Consider the following 23,087-nt stretch of genomic DNA (forward strand, 5'->3'; position numbering starts at 1 on the left):
TTTTAGGTAATGTATGTGCACATTTTGAAGTGTGGACACATACTTAGGCAGTTTGTACAAGCCAGCAGAAGACAAAACAGTATGACTTGAAATAGTAGCGATGACTCCACTTACGTTTTTTAGTGCTAAATGCCTTAGGATGAACATGAGATGAGAGGCAAGAACCTCTCGAGTCTTGGTAAGCCTTGGCATGTGCCTCTCACCTGGACAGTGAATCTAGCATCTGGAGACACTGACCCTAAACATAAACCAACCACCACCATCTAGTGCTCCTCCAAAGACACAGCAGCCTCTTCCTTGTAGCGGAAAGAGGAGCTAATGAGAAGCACGGATTCATTCCCGTCGGTAAACTTCTGGATGTGTTTTTATTTTTATAATGCACATTTTTCCATGACATTTTTTATTTTTTAAAATTTATTTGATTTTATTTGCAACAGAGCATTAGAAAAAGAGTTAAAGGGCCCAGCACAGTAGCCTAGTGGCTAACTTCTTTGCCTTGCAGGCACGGGAATCCCATATGGTGCAGGTTCTAACCCAAGCTGCTCCACTTCTCCGCAGCTCCCTGCCTGTGGCCTGGGAGAGCAGTTGAGGACGGCCCAAATCCTGAGACCTTGCACCCGGGTGGAAGACCTGAAGGGGGCTCCTGGCTCCTAGCTTTGGGTCGGCTCAGCTCTAGTCATTGCAACCACTTTGGGAATGAGCTAGCAAATGGAAGATTTTTCTCTCTGCATCTCCTTCTTTCTATATATATCTGCCTCTCTAATAAAAATAAATGAATCTTAAGGAAAAAAAGAGAGAGAGAAAGAGAAAAGAAAGAAAAAGAGAGAGAGAAAGGTCTCTGGTCCACTAATTGACTGCAATAGCCAAATCTGGACCAGTCCAAAGCCAGGCGCTGCTTCTGGGTCTCCCGCGTGCATGCAGGAGCCCAAGGACTTGAGCCATGCTGTGCTCTTTTCCCAGGCCATTAGCAGGGAGACAGATTGGAATTAGAGTGACTGGGATTCAAACTGCTATGTATATTGGATGCTGGCACTGCGTGTGTACACTTAACCTGCATGGTGCCAACCCTGAAAGGGTTTTTCAAAGCTATTCTTGATCATGTGTGATTGTTCTACTCTTCGGCTAACTTTAGATTCTGTCATTTAAAGAGGGATCTGTTCCCCTCACAGGAAGTCATAGTGTGTCTGGGATGCTTCATAGTAAGGATATATGGAAGAAGCACTTAGCCAGAGTACCTGTTTAAGCTTGTGGATCAAGTGCCTGTTGTTCTTTGCAGGAAAGCTAGTTGAGCAGAGGAAGCACAGTGATGCAGCCCTTGTTCTGGAACAGTACGCCCAGGTAAGCTCAGTTCCTCCCCCTGGTCAGCAAGAAGGGCCTTCCAGTTGCACCCTTGCTGATCATGAGAGTGAAAGGATCTAAGGGTAAAATTCATCACTTCTCTGAATACGCGTTTAGTGTCCGTAACCCCAAATTCATAAAGCTCCAAGATTCAAAAGTAAAAAACCTGCCATCTGACCTTATGAGACAGGGTGCTGTCAAAATGCAGGAATACTGAGAATAGTGTATAAGATCAGCCTCATGCTGTAAGCATAAGGTGTGTATGAATCATAGATGGATTTCTTGCTTGGCCTTGATTTCCTGCCCCAAGATATTTTGTCTTATGTCGTCCGACAGCTGAAAGCCTTCCAAATTCAAAATGCTTTTGGTCCTAAGAATCATGGATAAGAGACATTCAGTTTAAAATTTTATGAGAGTAGAATACACATGAGGTCTACTCTAGTATGTAGCACTGATTTGATCTTGACAGAAAGTACTAAAATAAATCTTGAAGTAGTTCTTTGCCCAGGTAGAAGCACTGAGAAGGGAAAATTAGGAAATAAAGTAGTTGAACTTGTGTACTCTTTGGCTTTTATTCCCATTCTCTCTGTTGGCTGTGATATTTTTTTCTGAGGCTACTTTACAGTAAATTATAAAGATAAGTGCCAATGTGAGCTTTTGATAGACTGATAGGATTCGTTATGAGAGTAGTGAGACTGCCCTGCCACAGGCTACAGAGTGACAGGACACGGTACATAGGTGACACCAGGAATCGCCACTTTGTAGAACTTTGACCTTTGATGAGAGAAGGTTGTTTACATTTGCTGTTAGTGGATATTCTTTCTTGACATAAATGTTTTTAAAATTTCAGTGTGATAGAAATAAGTGAAATCATTTTGTATCAGTAGGACTTAGAAATAAAAATGTTATCAACATTAGTTTGATGAAAACATAAATGAGTAAACCATGCCGGGAAGGGTAGTGATGTCCAAGTGGAGTGAAGCAGCATCTGGTACAGGCCTTCGTGGGGACAGGTGGGCGCGTGACATTCCCAGTGGGTACTCAGCTCCTGCCGTGGCTGTACCGGTGTGTGTTCCTGCCAGTGGTGTGCCTCAGGTACTGGGGAGAACTGTCAGGGGCCACATAACAGTTCACCTTGAAATTCAGCAGCTGGAAATCACTAACAGTATCTCTCCATCTCTATGGATCAGGAATTTGGGTGGGTTTAGCAGGGGCCTCTGGCTCAGTGTCTTTCCCAAAGCTGCAGTTAACTAATTGGGCTGGAGTCATCTCCAGGCTTAACTAGATTCTCCAATGTTTCATTACTAGTGTACAGAAATATAATATAAATATTTAAAAAAAAACTTTAAAAAGGTGTGGCTATATTATTTCTTTATGTTACAAACTTGCTAAACTTATTTGTTAGTTCAAGAAGCTTCTGCAGGGCTTGATGCTGTGGCACATCGGGTGAAGCCATTGTCTGTGATGCCAACATCCCATGAGTGCTGGTTACCTCTCATCTGGCTCCCTGTTGATTTGCTTGGAAAAGCAGTAAACGTGGCATTGGGCCCCAGTCTCCCACACTGGAGATCCTGGTTTTGTTTTTGTGTTTGGAGATCCTGAGTTGGGCCTGGCCCAGCCTCAGCTATTGAGACCTTTAGGAGTAAACCAGTGGATGGAAAATCTTTGTCTCCTGCCTTTCTCTCTTTAATGCTATCTTTGAGATAGATTCTTTGGATTTTTTACATTAATGAAGATGATTTCTGTAGTTTTAAGTCTTTCATTTTTTATATGCATTTTTCTGTTTCATAGGAGTGGAAACAGTAGCAGTCCTTACTTTTTCCTTGATATTAGAGGGGAATGTTCAATCAACTTTTAAAATGAATTGTCATGTTTGCTTATATTATTGTTAGTGTTATTTTTATTCTGTTGTAGGAGTTGAACTACAATCTGTAGCAAATCTAACCTGTTGCCAGTGTTTGTAATATAACACAGCCATGCTTATGTGCTTACATATTATCCGTTGGTGCTCTTGCACTAATTCTGCCAGAGACACTGCAGCTCACAAAGCCTAGAGCTCTGCCTGCCTAGCCACCTGCAGCGGGAATGTGCGGATCCTTGCCTGCTTTGTTGAGGAAATCCCCTTCTATTCCTAGTTGCAAGGTGGTTTTTATTTTTTTTATATATATATATATTTTATTTATTACCACAAGGTGGTTTTTAAATTTGTTTTTAAATCATATATTGGGTGTTGAATTTTGTTAAATACATGTAACTTTTGTTGAGACAAGTGACATGACAAATTATATTGATTGATTTACAGTTATGGAATCACCCTTGCAAGCCTGGGTTATACCCAAAAAGATTTCTTTATTTCGAAAGTTAAAGTTATAAAAGAGAGGGAGACGGGGGCAGGGAGGGGAGCAGAGAAAGAAAGAAAGACATCTTCTGTCTGATAGATAATTTACTGAGAAAGCAAGAGAGTGCAAGTGAGCTTGTGTCTGCTAGCTTACTCTCCAGAGGGTTCACTGCCAGTGCTGGGCTGGGCCACAGCCGGAATCCCTGAATTCCGTCCCATGTAGGTGACAGGTACCAAACGAGTAGAGCATCTGCCTCTGTTTTCCTTGGTACGTTAGCCGTGAACTGGATTAGAAGCAGATGGGACTTACTAGTGTTGCAAGTAGTGACTTAACCCTTTGCAGCACAGTTTCACATGGCAAGTTTCGGAGTGAGTTGAGGTCAAGGATTCAGGCCCCCTTGCACGTCTTGTCCTGTCTGTAGTTGTATTCATAGCCCTGGCATTTGCCTTTCATCTGGGGTCTTTGGCTGAGTCCTCTGCAGACACATCTCCTGAGGCCTTTCTTCGGCAGTTAGAAGCCGCTGCCTACCTAATAATTCTCCACTGCTAGCCTTTCCTCTTGGAAGCCCATGGCTACTCCCGAGGCTCATAAACTACTCATTTTTTGTTGTAGGCTTCTTCAATAGTGCTACGTGTTTGTGCTGACCACGGCAGTGGACCTGGGCATCACTCCTGTGGGAGGAATGGAACAAAGGGAGTTGGCCCTTTATCTAATTTTAGCCTCTGGCTACACCCACATGGTTACCAAAGGCTTCATTCTTTTATTTTTTGACTTGTTGAATCGGCTCCCACAACTCTTGGCAGCTTCACTCTCCTAGCTCAGCTAAGCCTGTTTTCCTTAAATGTTTAGTAGAATTTACCCATAAAGCCATCTGGGCCTGGAGTTTTTCCACACTTAAATGTTTGCACTGTAAATTCTGTTTCTTTGGTAGACATAAGCCTATTTAAGTTATTTTTTTGGAATTGGCTTTGGTAGTTTATAGCAAAAAATCAGTACATTCATGTGAAAGTTGTCAGATTCATCAGCATAAAATTGTTCAGAATATTCTTGGTATTGTATTATCCAGTAGTATCTAGAATGATGGGTTGTCTTTCATTCCAGATACTGGTTATTTTATGGATAGAAATTTATCACTTTTACTGTTTTTTTGTTTGTTTGTTTTTTCATTTGTTTCTAAAGAATGATCTGGGACCTGTGTTGTGGTGCAGTGGGTTAGGCCACTGCCTGTAATGCTGGCATCTCATATAAGTAACAGTTTGATTCCTGGCTGCACCACTTCGAATTTATCTCCCTCTGATGAATTTGGGCCTCAGCCACCCACTGGGAGACTTAACTGGGCTCTGGTTCTTGGCTTCAGTCTGGCCAACTCCCTGCTGTTGCAGTCATTTGGGGTGGAGTCAGTGGATGAAGACTGCCCTCTGGCTGTCTCTCTGTCTCTGTCGCCATCTCTGTCTCCCTCTCTTTCTCTGTAACTCTGTTAAACCTTTAAAAATGAATAAAATCTGCTATTTTATTGTTTTGTTAATTTTCCTTTTTTTATTATTTCCTACTTTGTGCCTGCTTTGAGTTAAATTTGCTGTTTATTTTCCTAGTTTTGTAGTAAAGTGGTGGCCTGAAATCATTGGTTTGTGACTTCTCTTACTGGTTTAGATGTCTAATGCCGTGATGTTCCTCAGGCGCTGCTGTGGTTACATCCTATGAAGCCCAGCACGAAGTGCCCTCAGTTTCTAATTTTCCTGTGATTTATTTCTTCATTGACCCTGGGTCCTCTCCCAGTGGATTGCTCAACTTGTAAATACTTGGGAGATTTTCCAGGCATGTTTCTGATACTGATTTCTACTTTAATTCTGTTGTAATTGGAAGCATATTTTTTGTTAATGCAGTCCTCTTGCTGTGTGGCCTAGGATATGGTCTGTTTTAGAGAATGTGTGTGTACTTAAAAAGAACGTGAAATGGATTGTGATTGCATGAAGTTTTCTATAAATGCTAAAGTGGGTAGGTTGGTTACATTGTTTCAGGTTTTTTCATTTCTTGATTTTCTCGTTACTTGTTATATCAGTTACTGAAAAAGAAAGAGTATTAAAGTCTGCAAAAGCAGTATATTTGCTTATTCCTTCTTTCATTCTTACAGTGTTTGCATCATATATTTTTACTCTGTTATAGGTGCATACATTTTTATGATTATGTCTTCTATGAATTCTTTGGACATGCTCTCTTTTTTTTTTTAAAGATTAATTTTTTATTGGAAAGTCAGATTTGCAGAAAGAAGGAGAGACAGAGAGCAAGATCCTCTGCCTACTGGTTCACTCCCCAGGTTACTGCAGTGGATGGAGCTGAGCCAATCCAAAGCCAGGAGCTAGGAGCTTCTTCCAGGTCTCCCACATGGGTGCAGGGTCCCGAGGCTTTGGGCCGTCCTCGACTGCTTTCCCAGGTCACAAGCAGGGAGCTGGATGGGAAGTAGAACAGCAGGGATTAGAACCGGCCGCCATCCCTGCGAATGTAAAGCAAGGACTTTAGTCGCTAGGCCAATGCACCGCTCCCTCACTTTATTTCTGTTAACAATACTTGTTTTGAAATCTACTTTGTGCGGTATTAGTGTAGGCCTTTTAACTTCGTTTTCTTTCTTTCTTTTTTTGAAGATTTATTTTTATCGGACAGTCAGATATACAGAGAGGAAAATCTTCCGTCCACTGATTCACTTCCCGTGTGGCCTCAGTGGTTGGAGCCAACCCAGTCCAAAGCCAGGAGCCAGGAGCCTCTTCCGAGCCTCCCACACTGGTGCAGGGACCCAAGGCTTTGGGCTGGCCTTGACTGCTTTCTAAGACCATAAGCAGGGAGCTTGAACTGGCGCCCATATGGGATCCCAGCACATGCAAGGCGAGGACTTTAACTGCTAGGATATCACTCTGGGGCCTTAACTTTCTTTTCATTGAGTTTTTTCATGTGTTTAAAAAATATTTTACATTTAATCTGGTGTTTTTTTAATTGGCAACATATTATTCAACATATTATTGATTCTTTTTAAATCTAACTTTACAATCTCTGGTTTTTAATTGGAGTGCTTAGAACATTTGCATTTAATCATTATCAAAACTGATGGGTTTAGATTGCAATTTTATACTCGAGAAAGAGAAAGAAATTGATCTTCCATCCACTGATTGATTTCCCAAATGCTTGCAATAGATGGAGCTGAGCCAGGCTGAAGCCAGGAGCCTGAAATTCAGCCTGTGTCTCATGTAGGACTCAAGGACTTGAGGCATCATCATCTGCTCCCTGCAGGGTTACATTAGCTAGCAGCTGGTCAGACAGAGTGGAGGAACTGGACTTGGAGCTGGCACTCTGCAAAGTGGCATTCTTTATTTTTATTTCTATTATTAAATCTTTTATTATTATTATTTTATGATGCAGTTCCATAGGCCCCTGGGATTTCCCTCATCCCTCCCCCCCTACCGAGTTCTCCTATATCATCACTAAAGTATAGTTCTTCATATACAGTCATATGTCCATTATTGTGGGCATGGACAATGGCAAAGAGTCCAGCATTCTATTGTCATATAGTAAACAGTTTCATTGGAAATCCATCTTTAGCCTGCAAGTAGAGACGCATACTGCATTGTATCCTCACATCTGGATATGATAGTCTCCATTTCACAGTTATTGTACATCCCCTTAAATGAAAAGTCACAATGCAAAATCAACAATAGGAAGAAAAATAGAAATTTGCAATGCCATAAAGTTAAATAACATGCTGCTAGATATGATAGTCTCCATCACACAGCTACTATCCATCCCCTTAAATGAAAAGCCACAAAACAAAATCAACAACAGGAAGAAAAAAGAAATTAACAACACCATGAAGTTAAATAACCTGCCACTGAGTGACTAATGTGTCACTGAAGAAATGAAAAATTCAAGAACCTTCTGGAAGAAAATGATGCTTCTGTTTGATCTGAGTCATTGAAGAATTTAATCAGAAGAAAGTGTTTTGAAGAGATGAAATTAACTATAACCAAAAAATCAAAATCCATGAGATATAGTTTCTACTGATTTTTGTTGGTGAAATGTGTCTCCTGTAGGCAACAGATGGATTTTGTTTTTTAATCCAGTCTACTAATCTATGACGTTTGATTGAGCTTAAGCCATTTACATTCAGGGCTAATACGTATGGGTGGTAATTTGGTCCTGTCATTTTAGCACTGGTTTGTTCATTGATTTAGTCTTCTGTTGTCATTTTACTGGGAAATTCTTCACATTTGCATTAGGTTTTGTTGGATACTATTCCTCTTCTCTGTCAAGAGAGCATCTCTAAGTATCATTTGTAGGGCAGGTTTGGAAGAGGCAAATTCTTTTAACTTTTCTTTACTGTGGAAGAATTTTATTTCATTTTCAAAGACAATTTTTTTTCAATTTTAGGTAGTTTTATTTGACATTGCATTTTCCACTTAGATACAGTGCATATAAAGTGCAATGTTACTTCCTTTCAAAAATATGAGACGCTTCACGAATTTGCATGTCATCCTTGCACAGGGGCCATGCTAATCTTCTCTGTATCGTTCCAATTTTAGTATATGTGCTGCTGAAGCGAGCACTCTAAGACAGTTCTTAACCGCTAAACCAAACGCCTGGCCAAACATAATTGGATGTTAAGTCTGCCGTCTTACTGTTTGTTCTCCATTTGTCTAATTGTTAAGTTGTTTTTGTTTTTGTTTTTCTTGCTTTCTCTTAGCTTTAGTATTTTTTACAAATTCACTTAATCTCTGTGCTTGGCTTATCTGTACTTTTTTGATTTAATATTTTGGTGGTTACTATAAGATTGACCATAAATATCATTAATTACTAAAAGCCTCCCTTTAAGTAACAGTAGGCCACTTCTTACATAGTGTACTAGTCATACAAGCGTGACTTTTTTTTGCCTGATACTTTTTGCTACATTCACATTGTTTAAATTTTGTACTATAAACCTCTTAATGATTTGTTACTGCTTTTGCCCTAAGAAATAAATTAATGTTTGAGATTTTAAAATGACCCCAACACGTCATATTTCATCCCCTTTTTAAAAAGATGCTGAAAAAATTGATTTTTATTGAGTTTTTAAAACCTGTAAGCCACTCAAAATCTTATCTATAGTTAAGGTGTGAAACTGTGGAACTGTTAGAAGTCATGGGATTAAATTTTCGTAACACTGGATTTGGCAGAGAAGTCTTAGACTTATTAGAAAAAACAAAGAAACAAAAGAAGAAAACATCTTTAAATTGAACTTCTGTGGATCATGAGCCTGATTGAGAATATGAGAAGTCAGCAGCCGCAATGCGGCCTAACAGGTTAAGCTACCTCTTGCAACATCAGCATCCCTTTTGAGCCAGTTTTTATTCTGGCTGCTCCACTTCCTGTCCAGTTCCCTGCTAATGTGCCTGGGAAAACAGCAGAAGGTAGCCAACTTCTTGGGCCGCTGCACCCTTAGAGGGGCCTAGTTGAAGCACCTGGCTCCTAGCTTTGACCTGCTGTAGCCCTGACTCTTGTGGCCATTTGGGTAGTGAACCAGCAGGTGGAGGCTGTGTGTGTGTGTGTGTGTGTGTGTGTGTGTGTGTGTATTCATAACTTTGCCTTTCAAATAAAATAAATTTTTAAACATATATGCAAATCTGTATTTGATAAGTTCTTAATATATAGGATATACTTGTATGAAGAGATCCTACAAAGCAATATCAAATAGAAACAAATAAACCAATGTTAAAATGTGCAAAAGAACTTGAGTAGGATATTTCCCCAAGGAAAACAGATGGTCACGAAGTACTTGAAAAGATGTTCAACATCAGTGGTCATTAAGGAACTACAAAGTGAGACCACAACAAACTATGATTTAATATGGAGGGGAGTGGACTTGTTTGTTGTTTAATGAAGATAGAAGTTCAGTTTTGTAAGATGAAAGGAGATCTGGATATTGGTTGGCCAATTTTCTTAGCATTTATGAAACTTACACTTAAAATGATTAAGATGGTACATTTCTGTGTAGTTTTGCAACAATTAAAACAAAGAAAATAAATGTTGACAAGATTTCGAAGAAATAAAAACTTTCATATGTTGCTGGGGGAGAGTGTAAAATTACCAGTTCTTGGGAGAAAGCAGTTTGGGAGCTCTTTGAAAGTGAACCATTGACATATGACCTAGCAGTTAACTCTAGGTACACACTCGGGAGAAGAGGAAACGTGTCTGCAAAGACGCTGGTCCGTGCAATAGCAAGCTCCATAGTATCCAAAGGTGGAGGCAACCCCGATGCCTGTCAGTGGGCAAATGGTTAAATAAACCGTGATCTGTACATGAAATGAAATACTGCTGAGAGTGAAGAACGGAGGCATGCCACAGCTTAGAGGAACCCCCAAAACTCTAGGCTCAGTGAAAAGAATCAGACACCAGTGGCCTCCAATTGCCTGCTTCCTTTATGGAACTCACACTCCACCTGAGGCTCGCAAGTGGATGGCAGGGGCCCAGGCACCTCAGCCATCATTCGGCTGCCTCCCAGAATGCAGCAACAGAAAGCTGTATTGAAAGCAGACTAGTTAGGACTCCAGTCAAGCATCCCCAGTGGTGGCTTGCTGCACCGCAGCATCCTTCCTGGAGGGCAGAAAAACCTCTAAGAGATCACAGCATTAGAAATACATGAAATACCTCCAGTTGTACAAAGCGATCAGTTCAGTATTGTGTCAATTTTACTTCAATAGAACACACACAGTTGCTCTCTCACACTCTGTTTGGTGAGAAAACACTTTCTACTGTGTCCCTGAGTGGTAGTATGCGAAGAAAATATTGGCTTGCATTAAATCTTTAATTTTAAAATAATTAATTTAAAATAGTGTATTAGTTACATTTCACCTTTTTAGAATGCATTAAATAATGAATAATAGCTTACTATACTTAGTAATCACATGTTGAGGTACATAAAGTGTTTTGTTTTGTTTTGTTTTTTCTGGTAAAGCTACCGCATCAGATCAGGAGATTGGGCAGGTATTGTAGTGCAGCAGGTTGAGCCTTTCCATGAGATTCCCATGTCCCATAGTGGGATGCCTGGATTGAGTTCTGTCTGCTCTGTACTTCCGCTCTAACTTCCTGGGAGGCATCAGATGATGGCCTCAGTACCTGGGATCCTGCCGCACACATGGGAGGATTGGAGGCAGTTCTAGGCTCCTGGTCTCAGGTTGCCCCAGCCCTAGCTTTTGAGGCATTTGGGGAGTGAACCAGCTCTCTGCCTCTCAAGTAGGTACAAATAATTAAAATGTACTTATTAAAAAATGAAAAACAAAACAACAAACCCTGAGGACTGTAGAGTATACAGGGGAACATTTTGCCATTTTCAAACTTAGGAAAATGTATTTAAAAAAAAGTATTGAAAAGATTGCATTTGTTTACCCTTTTTGAGAGTGTAATATGTTAGCCATTCTGGAGCCCACCTGCACCTGCCCAGTTGCAGTTGCAGAAGGTGGAGGGGGGGCAATGGGCATTTCTAACAGCCCTGATGTTCTTGACCTCCAGGAATGCAGAGAGATGATATTTGTGTTTGTTGCTGTTCCTAGAAGATACCCATTCCCTTATATTTTGCATCATTGTTTATGGGGCATCAACTCTGTGTGGGTCACCATGCTGAGAACTGGATGGCATAGCATAGAGCTGGCTAGGGGGAGGGAGAGGCGTCCCTGTGGCAAGGTTTGCCGTTGGTTATGGTGGCTTCAGACATTGACCTGGTGCCTTTGCTGTTCTCTTGTCAGGATTATGAAGAAGCGGTGCTCTTGCTGTTAGAAGGAGGCGCCTGGGAAGAAGCACTGAGGCTGGTAAGAGAATTTTCAAACCTTCTGTGTGTCAGAAGCTAAGCCGAGGAGGATCACAAGGGACACCACATCTTCAGAGATGGATAAAATTAAGTAGAAACAGTCCAGGTTTTCACTATAATGATGTTTATTAAATCATTTTTAAGGCCTGGTGCAATGGCTCAGCGGCTAATTCCTCACCTTGCACACACTGTGATCCCAAATGGGTGCCAGTTTGTGTCCCAGTTGCTTATCTTCCATCCAGCTCCCTGCTTGTGGCCTGGGAGAGCTGTAGAGAATGGCTCAAAGCCTTAGTATCCTCCACTCGGGTGGGAGACCCAAAGGAAGCTCCTGGCTCCTGGCTTTGGATTGGCTTAGTTCTGGCTATTGCAGTAACCTGAGGAGTGAATCAGCAGATGGAAGACCTTTCTGTCTCTCCTCTCTGTGAATCTACCTTTCCTATAAAAACAAATCCCTAAAACATTTTTTTTTACATATATCCTTCATGATGTTTAGAATTAGTTTTCTAAGTAAGTAATGTTACTGTTTACTGAGATGAGTTTCCCTGGGCACCTTGTAGGAAAGGCCTACTCCTCAGGACAATACTACTGCTCACTCCTGACACCATTTCTTTTCCAGTCTTATTTATTTGTTTGTTTTAAAGATTTATTTATTTGAAAGGCAGAGTAGAGAGAGAGAAGAAAGAGAGAAAGAGATCTAACTTCCAGTTCACCCTTCAAATGCCTGCAGTAGGGGCTGCGCCAGTCCAAAGCCAGGAGCTTGGAATTTCATCTGGGACTTCCACGTGGGTGACGGGTTCAAGTACTTGGGCCATTTCCCACTGGTTTCCCAGGCATGTTAGCAGAGAACTAGATTGGAAGTAGATTACCTAGCACTCCAAGCAGTCCATATGGGATGCTGGCATTGCAGGTGGTGACTTAACCCACTCCAATGTAATGCCAGCACCTCATTTCCAGTATTTTCCCAGTGACTAGACGTTTTCTTGCCTAAGATTAGTATTTTTCCTTTCAGGTATACAAATACAACAGGTTGGATATTATAGAAACCAACATAAAGCCTTCCATTTTAGAAGGTAAGGATTACATTTTAGAAAGAGGAGAGAATTGGGGGTAGAAATGAAATAATAGTCCCTCTATTACTGTACTTTCAAGTAATATGTGGTGTGGACTCAATCAGAAGTTTTGAAAATGTGCTTTACCTGTTAAATGATAGCACACAGAAAATTTGAATGCTAGAAAACTGCAATAAAAATTCAGTTTGGAGTCTGTAAACATGAGGTTGGATTTGTGGCAGGCTGGTCCTGCCTCCCTTTGTCTGAACCTGAACCTGTCCTGAGCCTCTAGGCTCCTCACAGTGACGTGAGATGAAAGGCACCCAGAGAAGAGATGGATGTTAGCGTTTCCGCACTACTCCGGTGGTCACTGTGTACCCTTAAAGCAAGTGAAAAAAGGAGGTCATTTTGAATTACAGAAATCTAAGGCAGTGAGAGTCGATTTTAAGCTTTATCTGTTTGTGCAAGCCTACCCTGCCAGTAGTGTCTGGCCTTTATTACGCTAACATTTTCTCCCCCACGTTCTTTCCTACTTTCCTCAAGGTAATTAAAAATGAGGTGGGTTACTTTTTGTGTTATTGGTGTCAGGTATGCTAGTGACTGGATTCTGAAAGCACCTCGAAGTTTGTCCGGCTAGTTCGCATTTGGACTTTCACCACTAATGAGAAATCTGAAACCTGCAAATAATTTATGTGCATAAGCCTAATATCTTTAATAAAATGTTTCCTTATTTAGTAGCATTTTATTTCTTTTTTCCCATATATCCTGCTAGGGCCCTTTTCTTTTGTGTATTTTTCTTTTGGACAATAATTTTCCTGTATCATCCCATAAGCATTCTGTTGGGTGCTTATGGAGAAATATCTAAGTAACTCTCCTCCTGTTTTTTGTTAACAGCTACCTGTGTACAGCTTTTATTTACCAGTCCTCTCTTGGGTTAGATACCAAGTCTTTATTCAGGTGATTTTCAATTCAGTAGTTCAGAGTATCCTGGTCTGGTATTTGACTTTAAGATCTTAAATCTCAAGCTGCAGTTTGTTAGTACACATTTGGGCAAGACCTAGTAACCTCTCTCTGTTGAATTCTAATCCATTACCTCCCCCTTAGTTTTTTTCTCTTTGCTAAGATATTTTGCTCTAATTATTTTTCTATTCTGCCTTACTAGCCCAGAAAAATCACATGGTATTTCTGGACTCTCAGACGGCTATGTTCAGCCGCCATAAGGAACGTTTATTGGTGGTCCGAGAGCTCAAGGCACAAGCACAGCAGACGAATCTGGGTGAGTATCTGTATGAAGATCTTTGCTACTTGGTAGAGAAGTGGAGGGCAGGCAGTACTGCATTGTCTAAGCTGCATGGTTACCTCCTGTGATTTGACAGTCCTGTAACTCTGGGGAGGGCTGAGGCCTGTTCTCAAACTCTCAGGTCCATGGATGGCTTGGGATGTGTGGGAGGAGGCTTTGGGGGCAAGATGTCTGTTAGAACTTCTTGTTATTTGTTTATTTATTGTTAAAGATTTTGGGGGGTTTTTTTGGAAAGACAGATTCACCGAGAGAAGGAGAAACAGAAAGATCTTCAGTCCACTGGTTCCCTCTCCAAAGTGGCTGCAATGGCCAGAGCTGAGCCAATCCAAAGCCAGGAGCCAGGAGCCTCCTCTGGGTCTCCCACATGGGTGCAGGGTCCCAAGTCTTTGGGCCGTCCTTGACTATTTTCCTGGGCCACAAGCAGGGAGCTGGGTTGGAAATGGAGCAACCAGGACTGGAACCAGTGTCCATATGGGATGTGGACGCATACAAGGCGAGGATTTAGCCAATGAGCCATTGCACTGGACCCTCTGTTAGAACTTCTTACCCACCATATCCTACCAGACCACTAACAACATTGGTTTTACAAACCAAGTTTTTCTTGTTTCCAAAAGGAAAAAAAAAAAAGAAAAAGAATTTTGGTAACCTACCAATTTCTAATAACTATATTCAGTGAGAATATCTTTGTGGTACCATTCATTTGTCCTTCAGTACTCTCCTGTTCACTGTGCTTCATTGACCTCTTAGATAAACCTGTGTTAACAGAGAATGTTTTCCTCTGCGTCTGTTTCTTCTTATCTAGATGAGGAGATGCCCCATGGTCAAGAGGGAGACTTCTTCTCTGAAACCAACAGTGTTGTGACCAGCAGTGAGATGAGTGGCAAATATTCCCATAGCAACTCAAGGATATCTGCGTATGTATCTTATTCATCACAGTGACCTTCCCTGAGGTCTTGGAGAAAGTAGAACAGGAAGGTTGGTTTCCTGCGAAGGAAGATGAGAGTGGGGCGTATATTCTTTAAGGCTGTGTGAACGTTGTGCCAGGTCCCCAGCGTAACAGAGACATTAGATTTTGTGTTGCAATGTTTTCTTCTATGGCTTTGTGGCATATGTATTTCCCAGAGCCCACAAGATAGTTCTATAAGGCACTTAATTTCATGGCATCTGGTTTTACTCACTGAGCAGATGTTAAGTGACTATATTGTGTTCAGGACTGTTTGTTTCAAAATCAGGATTGGAAGAAGTCATAAATTATTAAGTCATCACACTTTTTACCCAGTATAACAATTAGTCAGAACTATTTACTCTGAACACCTATGTGCTAGGTGCAGTGAAAGTTATCGACAGCTCTTTGAAAATTTTGATTTTTATAAGAACTTACTGGTTTTGGGGAAGGCATAGCATAATGTAAAATTATATGTGTCTGTATGTGTATTTAAATTTATTTTTATTCGAAAGGCAGATTTCCAGAGAGGAGAGATAAAGAGAAAGATCTTCTCAGTCACTCCCAAAATTGCTGCAGTAGGTGGGAGTTGAGATAATTCGAAGCCAGGAGCCCAAAGACATGGGCCATCCTCTGTGCTGCTTTCCCAGGCCTTAAGCAGAGTGAATCAAAAGTGAAGCAGCTGGAACATGAACCAGCATCCATATGTGATGTGGCACTGGCAAGCAGAGGATTAGCCTGTTGGGCCCCAGCATTGGCCCCTAAAATTATATTTTTAAACCATGTTTTAGGAAGTCATAGTAGGAGTCTGTGAGATTATTGGGGATGAAGCGAAGTTGCAGGATAGCTAGAACTAGACTGAAGAGTTGAGCAGGGACCAGAATTGTGTGGGTAAAGCTATGCTGCGATACTAGCATGTTGTTTAGGTGCTGATTTGTGTCTAGGCTACTCCACTTCTGATCCAGCTCCCTGCTGATGGCTTGGAAAAACAGCACATAATGTCCCAAGTACCTGTCCCCTGCCATCATATGGGAGATCTGGAAGAAACTCCTGGTTCTTGACTTGAGCCTGCCTGGCACTGGCTGCTACAGCCATCTGCGGAATGAGCCAGTGGATGGAAGATCTCTGCCTCTCCTTCTCTGTTTGTAATTGACATTCAAGTAAATAAATAAAAAAATATATTTTTTTAAATAAATAAGAGTTGGTGAGAGAATATCCCAAACAAAACAAGTGATAGAATGAAGGACCGCTTAACAAGCAGGGAAGAGCATTCATATTTCAGATTTCAGTCTGTTTTTATTGCCTTCCTTAAATGTATTCACTTTGTCATAAAATGTGCATTGCTTATTCTTTTGTTCATTGTTCCATCCTATTACTAGATGTCACCTTATTTTACTCTGTATTTTAATCATAACTTGGAAGCAACCATCACTTGCTTTAGAGCTTTCCTTAATATTTGCTGATGATTAGACTTAGTCCTCCCACACTGGGTGTGGCTTTATCACCTGGGTGCCAGTTTCCTCCCCAGATACAAATACCATCTGGAGACTCTGGTTTCCCAGCAGATACATTCACTTTTGTCTGTGCATAACAGGGGGATCTGCTCTTAACCATCTCCCTGACTACTGACAGGCGATCATCCAAGAACCGACGCAAAGCAGAGCGGAAGAAGCACAGCCTCAAAGAAGGGAGTCCGCTGGAGGATGTGGCCCTGTTGGAGGCCCTGAGTGAAGTGGTCCAGAGCATCGACAAGTTAAAAGGTAGAGTCCCAATCCTGACCATGATTCCTGGCACCCCAAACAGTAAGTGGACAGCATGGAGAGTCGGAATTCAGAGAGGAAGACTCCCTTTTCTCCCGTTTGGGGACAGGTGAAGACACTGACCTAGAAGGGTCACTCCCGTGCCCCTCCCAGCTGGTTGGCATCTACCCAGCTGACCTGTGAGAGATTAACACGAGACTAGGATGAAACACCAGACTTGGGCCCCACAGTGCCTGTTTTTCCTTCTGTGGGAGATGGGTTGAATTACACAAGCATTTCAGAAGAAAGCAACAGTAGGAGAAAAGCAACTGTAATGTGATATTAGAAATGTTTGCTGAAACTTCAAGAGAAAACAGGTATGATTCTAGGAATGGAGCTGGGAACACAAGTTAGCACTTTCTCAAATTTCCTCTCTCTAGATGAAGTACACTGTATTTTGAAGGTACTCTTTCTCTTCGAGTTTGATGAGCAAGGAACGGAGTTACAAAAGACCTTTGAAAGCACTCTGCAGCTGGTGGAAAAATCGCTTCCAGAAATCTGGACTCTCCCCTGCCAGCAGAATTCAGCTGCACCTGTAAGTTTTTTTTGTGGACAGTATATATATGTGAAAATAACTATATATATATATAGTTAATATATTCACACAATTCAAAACACATTCCTTGCTTAAAACAAAGTTATCTTAGTTTTATGTTTGGGCTGTCAGTAGAACTTTCTGTTTGCCTATTGAGAACTGACCCAATTTGGTGTACGGTAAGTGTGCTATTCATACTTCTTTCTGGATTCAAATCCTGGATCGTATGAGAAAACCAAATGATTAGCCCTGGTCTTCTGTGAGGTTGAATTGGAGAGAAAAATGTTGTGTTTCCAGCTGAGCCAGCAGTAATGTCAGGCTATTCATAGGGGACAGAGATGTGACCTTTGACCTTAGCAGGCCGCAGAAGTGTAAGGGTATTTGCTGATACAGCCTGCTTTCTGCTTAGATTCTAGGTCCCAATTCTACTGTAAATAGCATCATGGCCTCTTATCAACAACAGAAGACTTTTGTTCCTGTTCTCGGTGAGTGTTTTTATTACACTGTTAAGCAGAAGAAATGTCTGTAATTGTTGAAAGAATTGTTAAGAAGAGGTTGGTAATGAACTGCGATTCTCCCTCAATTTTAGAAGCACCTCTTTAGTGTAGTCATTTTCATGCTTCTAGTGGTAGCTTCCGGGCAAAGTGAAATCCAATAGAACTTTAAACATATAATTTAAAAAATGTTTACTGCCAGTGCCCTCTGCTTGTCCCTGTAGGTGTGTCACAGTCGCAGGTGGAGTCTGAGCAGTCTGTATGTGCGCAGACGTAGAAGGACTCGGCTGAGCACAGGCGGTGTGCCGTTGAGGACTGCACTTGCGTTTGGGATGACTCTATCCCACATCAGAGCACCTCCGTTTCCAGTCCAGCTTCATGCCGGTCTGCTTGGGAGGCAGCGTGATGGCTCGTTACTGAGTCCTTGCCTGCCACAGGGGACACCCAGAAGGAATTCCTGACCCTTGGCTTCAGCTTAATAGATTTTCTCTCCCCCTCCCTCCTTCCCTTTCTCCCCCACTCTCCCCCCACTTTCTCTCTTCCTCTCCCTCCCTCCCATACCTCTCCCCTCCGCCCTCTTCTCCCCCTTCCTCTCTCCCTCTCCCAATCATCTCTCTCTCTCTCTCATGCGTGCCTCTAGGTTGTGTTTGCTGTGACCATGAGGCTGCAACATTACCAGGAATATGTACTCCGGCACTGGCAATCATCGTGTAGCTGCAAAACCTAACCGTCCCATTTCTTCCACCTAGTTTCTTTCTCAGCTCCCTAACAACCAGAGTGTTTGACAACTCTCCTTCCTCTCTCTTTTTTTTTTTTTAGATGCTGAATTTTTAACGCCACCACGGATCAACAGAAAAACCCAGTGGAAACTAAGCCTGCTAGAGTGACTGTGAGGTTTGCCAGAGCCAGTGGGCCCTTGCACACCTGTAGTTCTAGCCCTTGCTGCGTGAGTGCTGGCTGTCCAGAATGGGATAATGATGCATCGCTGAGGGTGCCTTGGGCAGCACACTTCAGCAGATACCAACAAGTTCTGATTTTCTTTTATTTTGTGTATATCTTCATTATTAGCAAAACTGTGAGCTTTAACAGAGCATATTTTTTTTTAAAAAATGCTGTCCTTCAGTGCAGTTTAAGAGCATATTTATGGTAATCATGAGGTCGGGATTTATTATCAACTTTAGGTCTGATTCACATTGAAACTTTGGACAAACCACAAAATTATTTTGTGCTTTAGTTTTTTTTATCTATTGATTGGGAATAATGTTTTACGCTTCTACCTCAAGTATGAAGATAAGTAAAATGTTTCTGAATTGTTGCATTACTGGAAGAAAACACTGTTTATAAACATCCTATTAGCTACCATTTAAATAATGTCTGCTTGCTTTAACTTAAAGCAGAGTAAGCAGCTGAATGGATGAGGTGAAGTTAGCCTTCCTCTGCTGACAGCTGTGTCTTGGACATCTTACTCAGTCATGTGTTTCTGGTTACAGTCAGACGGAGCCGCCCGTGCTTACTCTCTCCATAGGGACAGTTTCGATGCCTGATTGCTTCCTGCTAGGGAACTGGCAGCATTAGAGCCGGAACAGATGAGGAGTTCCCAACCCTCGTCATGCCTGTTTGGCCCAGCTGAACGGCAGGCAGTGTGTGGCAGAAACAGCATGAATTAGTGTTTGTTCTTCAAATATTGCTGCCTTTAAAAGAAATGTTTCTGTCAGTGTCTAGGCCATTTCATTTAATTTTCTTTATGGTAGTTAGCCGACCTATGTTTCATTCAGTTTCTCAAAAAATTTTCTCGTTATTTTCTTGGGAATAAATTAAAACATTTTCTCTTTATGGTGAGTCTAGAGGAGTCCCAGTTCATTTTGACAACAGTTTTGTGGCTAACTCTTGGATAAAATAACAGAATGTTTCATGTTCTTAATACCAGAACTGGACTTCCATTACTGTACATAAACAGGAAATGCTGCTTCTCACCCTTAGGATATACGCAGAGTGTAATTTAATTGTCCCTAAGGGCCAGCATTGTAGTGTAGAGGTCTAAGTCTGCTTGTGCTGCCGGCGTCTCATACAGATACAAGTTCGTGTTCTGGATGCTCCACTTCTAAGGGGCTGTGGAAATCTTGCATCATATTGTTTGCCTGTTGGCAGCTTCTCTGGTTGCTATCCACTAGATGCCAGTAGTATTTATATTCAAAAATATCTTTAGACTATTATGTGTCCCTTGGGAGTCTAAATTGTCTCTAGTTGAGAACTACTGGTCTTAGAAGACTCCACATATTAAAACTCTGTATGTGTGTGTGTGTGTGTGTGTACATGGACTGTCTGTCTGCAGGAGCCATGGTGAAGCTCCAATGAGAGAACTGATAAAAGTGCTTTGAAGAAGGTTACAGTTGCTCAACCTTAGATTGGCATTTTTCATTTTTAAATCAGCACTTAGGCCAAGGAGGACCCCCTTCCCAGATCCCCCTCATGTTTGTTAAGACCCTCACTTTTTCAGAGATACTTGACTTGGGTTCACAGGCCTTATGCATTTAAGTCTTCTAAGAGACTTTCAGAGGTCCTGCCTCCCTGCCAAAGAGTGCAAAAGTTAAGAACTGAATGTACGCTCTCTTCTGAACACCATATGCCTCTGAGTGCACATGTAGCCAAGGACCATAGTTTCTTTCAGATGCCTGATATAAGGTGGATGCCATGCTGCCAGTGCAGGCAGTGACTTAACCTACTATGCCACAACATGACCCCATCACTTGTAACATGCATTCCTTCTTTCCCTTTTCCTGCCAGCGGCAGGAAGGCCAGTTCCTCAGCCCTGTTCACCATAAGCAAGATGCTTATGTCCCTTTGAGGACACCCTCACCCCTTTCCTTCACCTGTCCGATCCTTCAACCCTGTTATGACCAAACCACGAGTTCTTTTGCAGAGACAAATTCTTACTCTTGAAAAAAAAAAAAACCAGCAAAAAAAGGAGTTCATCATTCAGGACAGAACCAAGTCTACTCGTGGCAGGATCTGTTGTTGCCAACAGAAAATACCCCATGGCAACCCATCAGAATCTGCACCTGCACAGCCAAGACCAGGAAGCAGCAAGTTTCTTGCCTAAAGCTCACACCCCTCCCAGCTTCCAGCTCCTTTCCCTGAGCCAGAGTGGGCAAATACTTCCATCGCCAGGCCAGGCAAATCCTAGTTTCCTTTTGCTGTCTTTTGGCCCAGTCATGGAGCTCATCAGGCTACAGCCTCGTGGCGATCCAGCATCATTCTTGGAAGCCTGACCCCCTTAAGATGCCACACTCAAAATATACTGGCAGCCAGTCATGATAGCATAGTGCCAACTGATGTTAAGACTGATATAAGTAACTGTTGGATTTAAAGAAGGTTCAGTTACAGCAGGATGCAGACCTCCTCAGCAGCTCTTTCTAAGCCCGTGGACTTTCTGCAGTGAGAGATGCATACTCTGCCACATTCCTGAATGAACCCTCCCAGCATCCGGCCCCACAGTGCTCCGAGTCCCTTGAGTGCCGCACCAGCAGCACCTTTCACTGGACCTTATGACACGCCTCCTTTCCCCTTTTTGGGTAGATTTCTTACAGCAACAACAAAAGTGGCTCCTCTGTGACAGTTGCAGAAAACGAAGGCAGAAAAATGGTAGAGCTACTTTCTCCCAAGACAATGAATGATCATAGCCATCAGCATATACATGCCTTCCTTGGTCATCCACCCCCTCCCTGGCCCTTGTCTTGGCAGATGCATATCATCAGATAGACACTGCATCTATGGGGAGTTCCTTACCAAGTCAGGAAGCACACACAGCGGAAGGGAACATGAGGGCTGTTTAATGCTACAGGAAGGAGTGCTCTGGCCCAGCTCCCTGCACGTAGGGTGGGTGTTCACCCACCAAAGCTGCCATGTGGCTGCTGCTGTGGCCCTGCCTGGTCAGGGTTCAGAAGCACCTTCGGTAGAGAAAAAAGGGCCCGTGCTCCTCATACTCGGAGCGGTGTACCCACAAGGGCTGGAAGCCCTGCAGCGAGGCCAGGATGGAGCCTCCGGTCCACACGGCGGTGTCTCTCTCAGGCAGCACATTGACCTGTGGGACGTCATTGGGACACATACTGCTGAGCTCCTTCTGCAGCCGGTTGGGGAAGCCGCTGAGCATGGTGCTGCCCCCACAGAGCAGGATGTTCCCCATGAGGTCCCGCTTGAGGGCAATATCGCACTTGTTAAGGCACGACACCGTCTGGGTGTGAAGGCCCAGCTGCATGGACTTGATGAGGGATGGTTTGAAGAACATCTCGGAGCAGAGGAACCGCTCCTGGTACAGGTAGATCTCCTTGCCGTCGGGCAACGTGTACTGGATAGCATGCTCCGTGGGAGGGACTTTCTTCTCCTCAATGGGATCCAGGGCTACAAAGCAGCACTTCTTCTTGATGTCCTCCACGATGCACATCTGGTCCTCACCGAAGTATTTCCCAGCGTTGTTCAGCAGGCTCATCAAATAGGTGGTCAGATCAGAGCCTGCATAGTCCAGCCTGCCAGTGATGCTGGGAAGAGGGTACCCCTCGTAGATGGGGACCACATAGGACACTCCATGGCCCACCTCCACAACCAGGCCAGAGGTCCGCCCGTACGAGTACATGGACAGGCGGGACTGGTAGGCAATGTGCATAGCAGGGGTGTTGAAGGTCTCGAACAGCATTTCAGCATACTTCTCTCTGTTGGTATGAGGGCTCAGCGGCGGGTCTGAAACCAAGACTGCATGCTCCTCAGGGGCAATCTTCATCTCCTGCCGGAAGAGATACTCCCAGATGTCCTGCACCGTGTCCCAGTCCACGATGATGCCGTGGCGCAGGGGGTTAACGAGCCTGAGACGCACCTTTGGGGTGGAGAGCTCCTGCCCCACGAATGTCTCCTTGCGATTGTCCCCTGTCTTGGCTGTCTCCATGTAGGGTTTGCCCACTGTGGTCGAGATCTTGTGGGTAGGCTTCGGCAGGCCAGCAAAGCCGCATTTACAGTAACCAGTGCCAAGGTCCACGACCACAGCTTTGGTCACCCCGACCTTGGACCTGCTCTCGGCCACTGTTGACTTAGTAGGCTCTTCTGGCTCTGAACTGTTCTGGCCGACCCGCATGGCCCGCCTGGCTGGGCCCTGCTTGGGGGAACCTGTCGGGAGGAGCTGTGTCTGCAGGTCTCCTGCTTTCTTGCTGGGCCCATCGCCTATGTTTACTCTCTGTGGAGCCCACACGCTGTCCAGTGCCATGCTGCTCTCAGAACGCTCCTCAATCCCACTGATTGCGAGGCCAGAAAGGCCTTGCTCAGAGCACAGCTGGAGAACTTTTCCAACAATGACATCACTGATTATGATGTAATCCAGTCACCTGGGGGATCTTCATGCTGTGTCAGGGTACATTTTGTTTTCCAAATGGCCCCCTTTGTCCAAATTTTGTAATAATTTCAGTGTATTTGGTCCATAGTTC

The 23,087-nt window shown here is 43.0% G+C and overlaps 2 protein-coding genes and 1 non-coding gene across 4 annotated transcripts in view; 1 reads left to right on the forward strand and 2 right to left on the reverse strand.

Annotated features, from left to right (window-relative positions):
* The window catches only part of ELP1 (elongator acetyltransferase complex subunit 1), a 55,528-nt gene extending 36,070 nt beyond the window's left edge, over positions 1–19,458 (forward strand). Inside the window, exons 29-37 of one of the 2 annotated variants that reach the window (XM_058672214.1) lie at positions 1,277–1,338; positions 11,438–11,500; positions 12,509–12,569; positions 13,711–13,824; positions 14,651–14,762; positions 16,424–16,551; positions 16,971–17,125; positions 17,535–17,610; positions 18,439–19,458. In XM_058672214.1, coding sequence (XP_058528197.1) covers positions 1,277–1,338; positions 11,438–11,500; positions 12,509–12,569; positions 13,711–13,824; positions 14,651–14,762; positions 16,424–16,551; positions 16,971–17,125; positions 17,535–17,610; positions 18,439–18,506 — 839 coding nt within the window. In that variant the 3' untranslated portion in view covers positions 18,507–19,458. Of the gene's footprint in view, positions 1–1,276; positions 1,339–4,289; positions 4,766–11,437; positions 11,501–12,508; positions 12,570–13,710; positions 13,825–14,650; positions 14,763–16,423; positions 16,552–16,970; positions 17,126–17,534; positions 17,611–18,438 lie in introns of those variants that run through there. The other variant, XM_058672215.1, reaches the window with a different exon arrangement.
* Positions 8,160–8,266, reverse strand: LOC118759979 (U6 spliceosomal RNA). Its single transcript, XR_004996503.2, has one exon. It is a non-coding gene; the product is annotated as a U6 spliceosomal RNA (small nuclear RNA).
* A 1,970-nt stretch (positions 19,459–21,428) lies between the features above and the next one.
* ACTL7A (actin like 7A) lies at positions 21,429–22,870 on the reverse strand. Its single transcript, XM_004580924.3, has one exon. The coding sequence runs from the start codon at positions 22,868–22,870 to the stop codon at positions 21,557–21,559; it is 1,314 nt and encodes a 437-aa protein (XP_004580981.2). The 3' UTR covers positions 21,429–21,556.
* Positions 22,871–23,087: the final 217 nt, after the last annotated feature.

Source organism: Ochotona princeps, chromosome 14, assembly GCF_030435755.1.
Source record: "Ochotona princeps isolate mOchPri1 chromosome 14, mOchPri1.hap1, whole genome shotgun sequence".
NCBI lineage: Eukaryota > Metazoa > Chordata > Mammalia > Lagomorpha > Ochotonidae > Ochotona > Ochotona princeps.

What these genes read in the sequence shown, in the direction of transcription:
- ACTL7A (XM_004580924.3), bottom strand. Translation starts at nt 22,870, where the DNA reads ATGGCACTGGACAGCGTGTGGGCTCCACAGAGAGTAAACATAGGCGAT.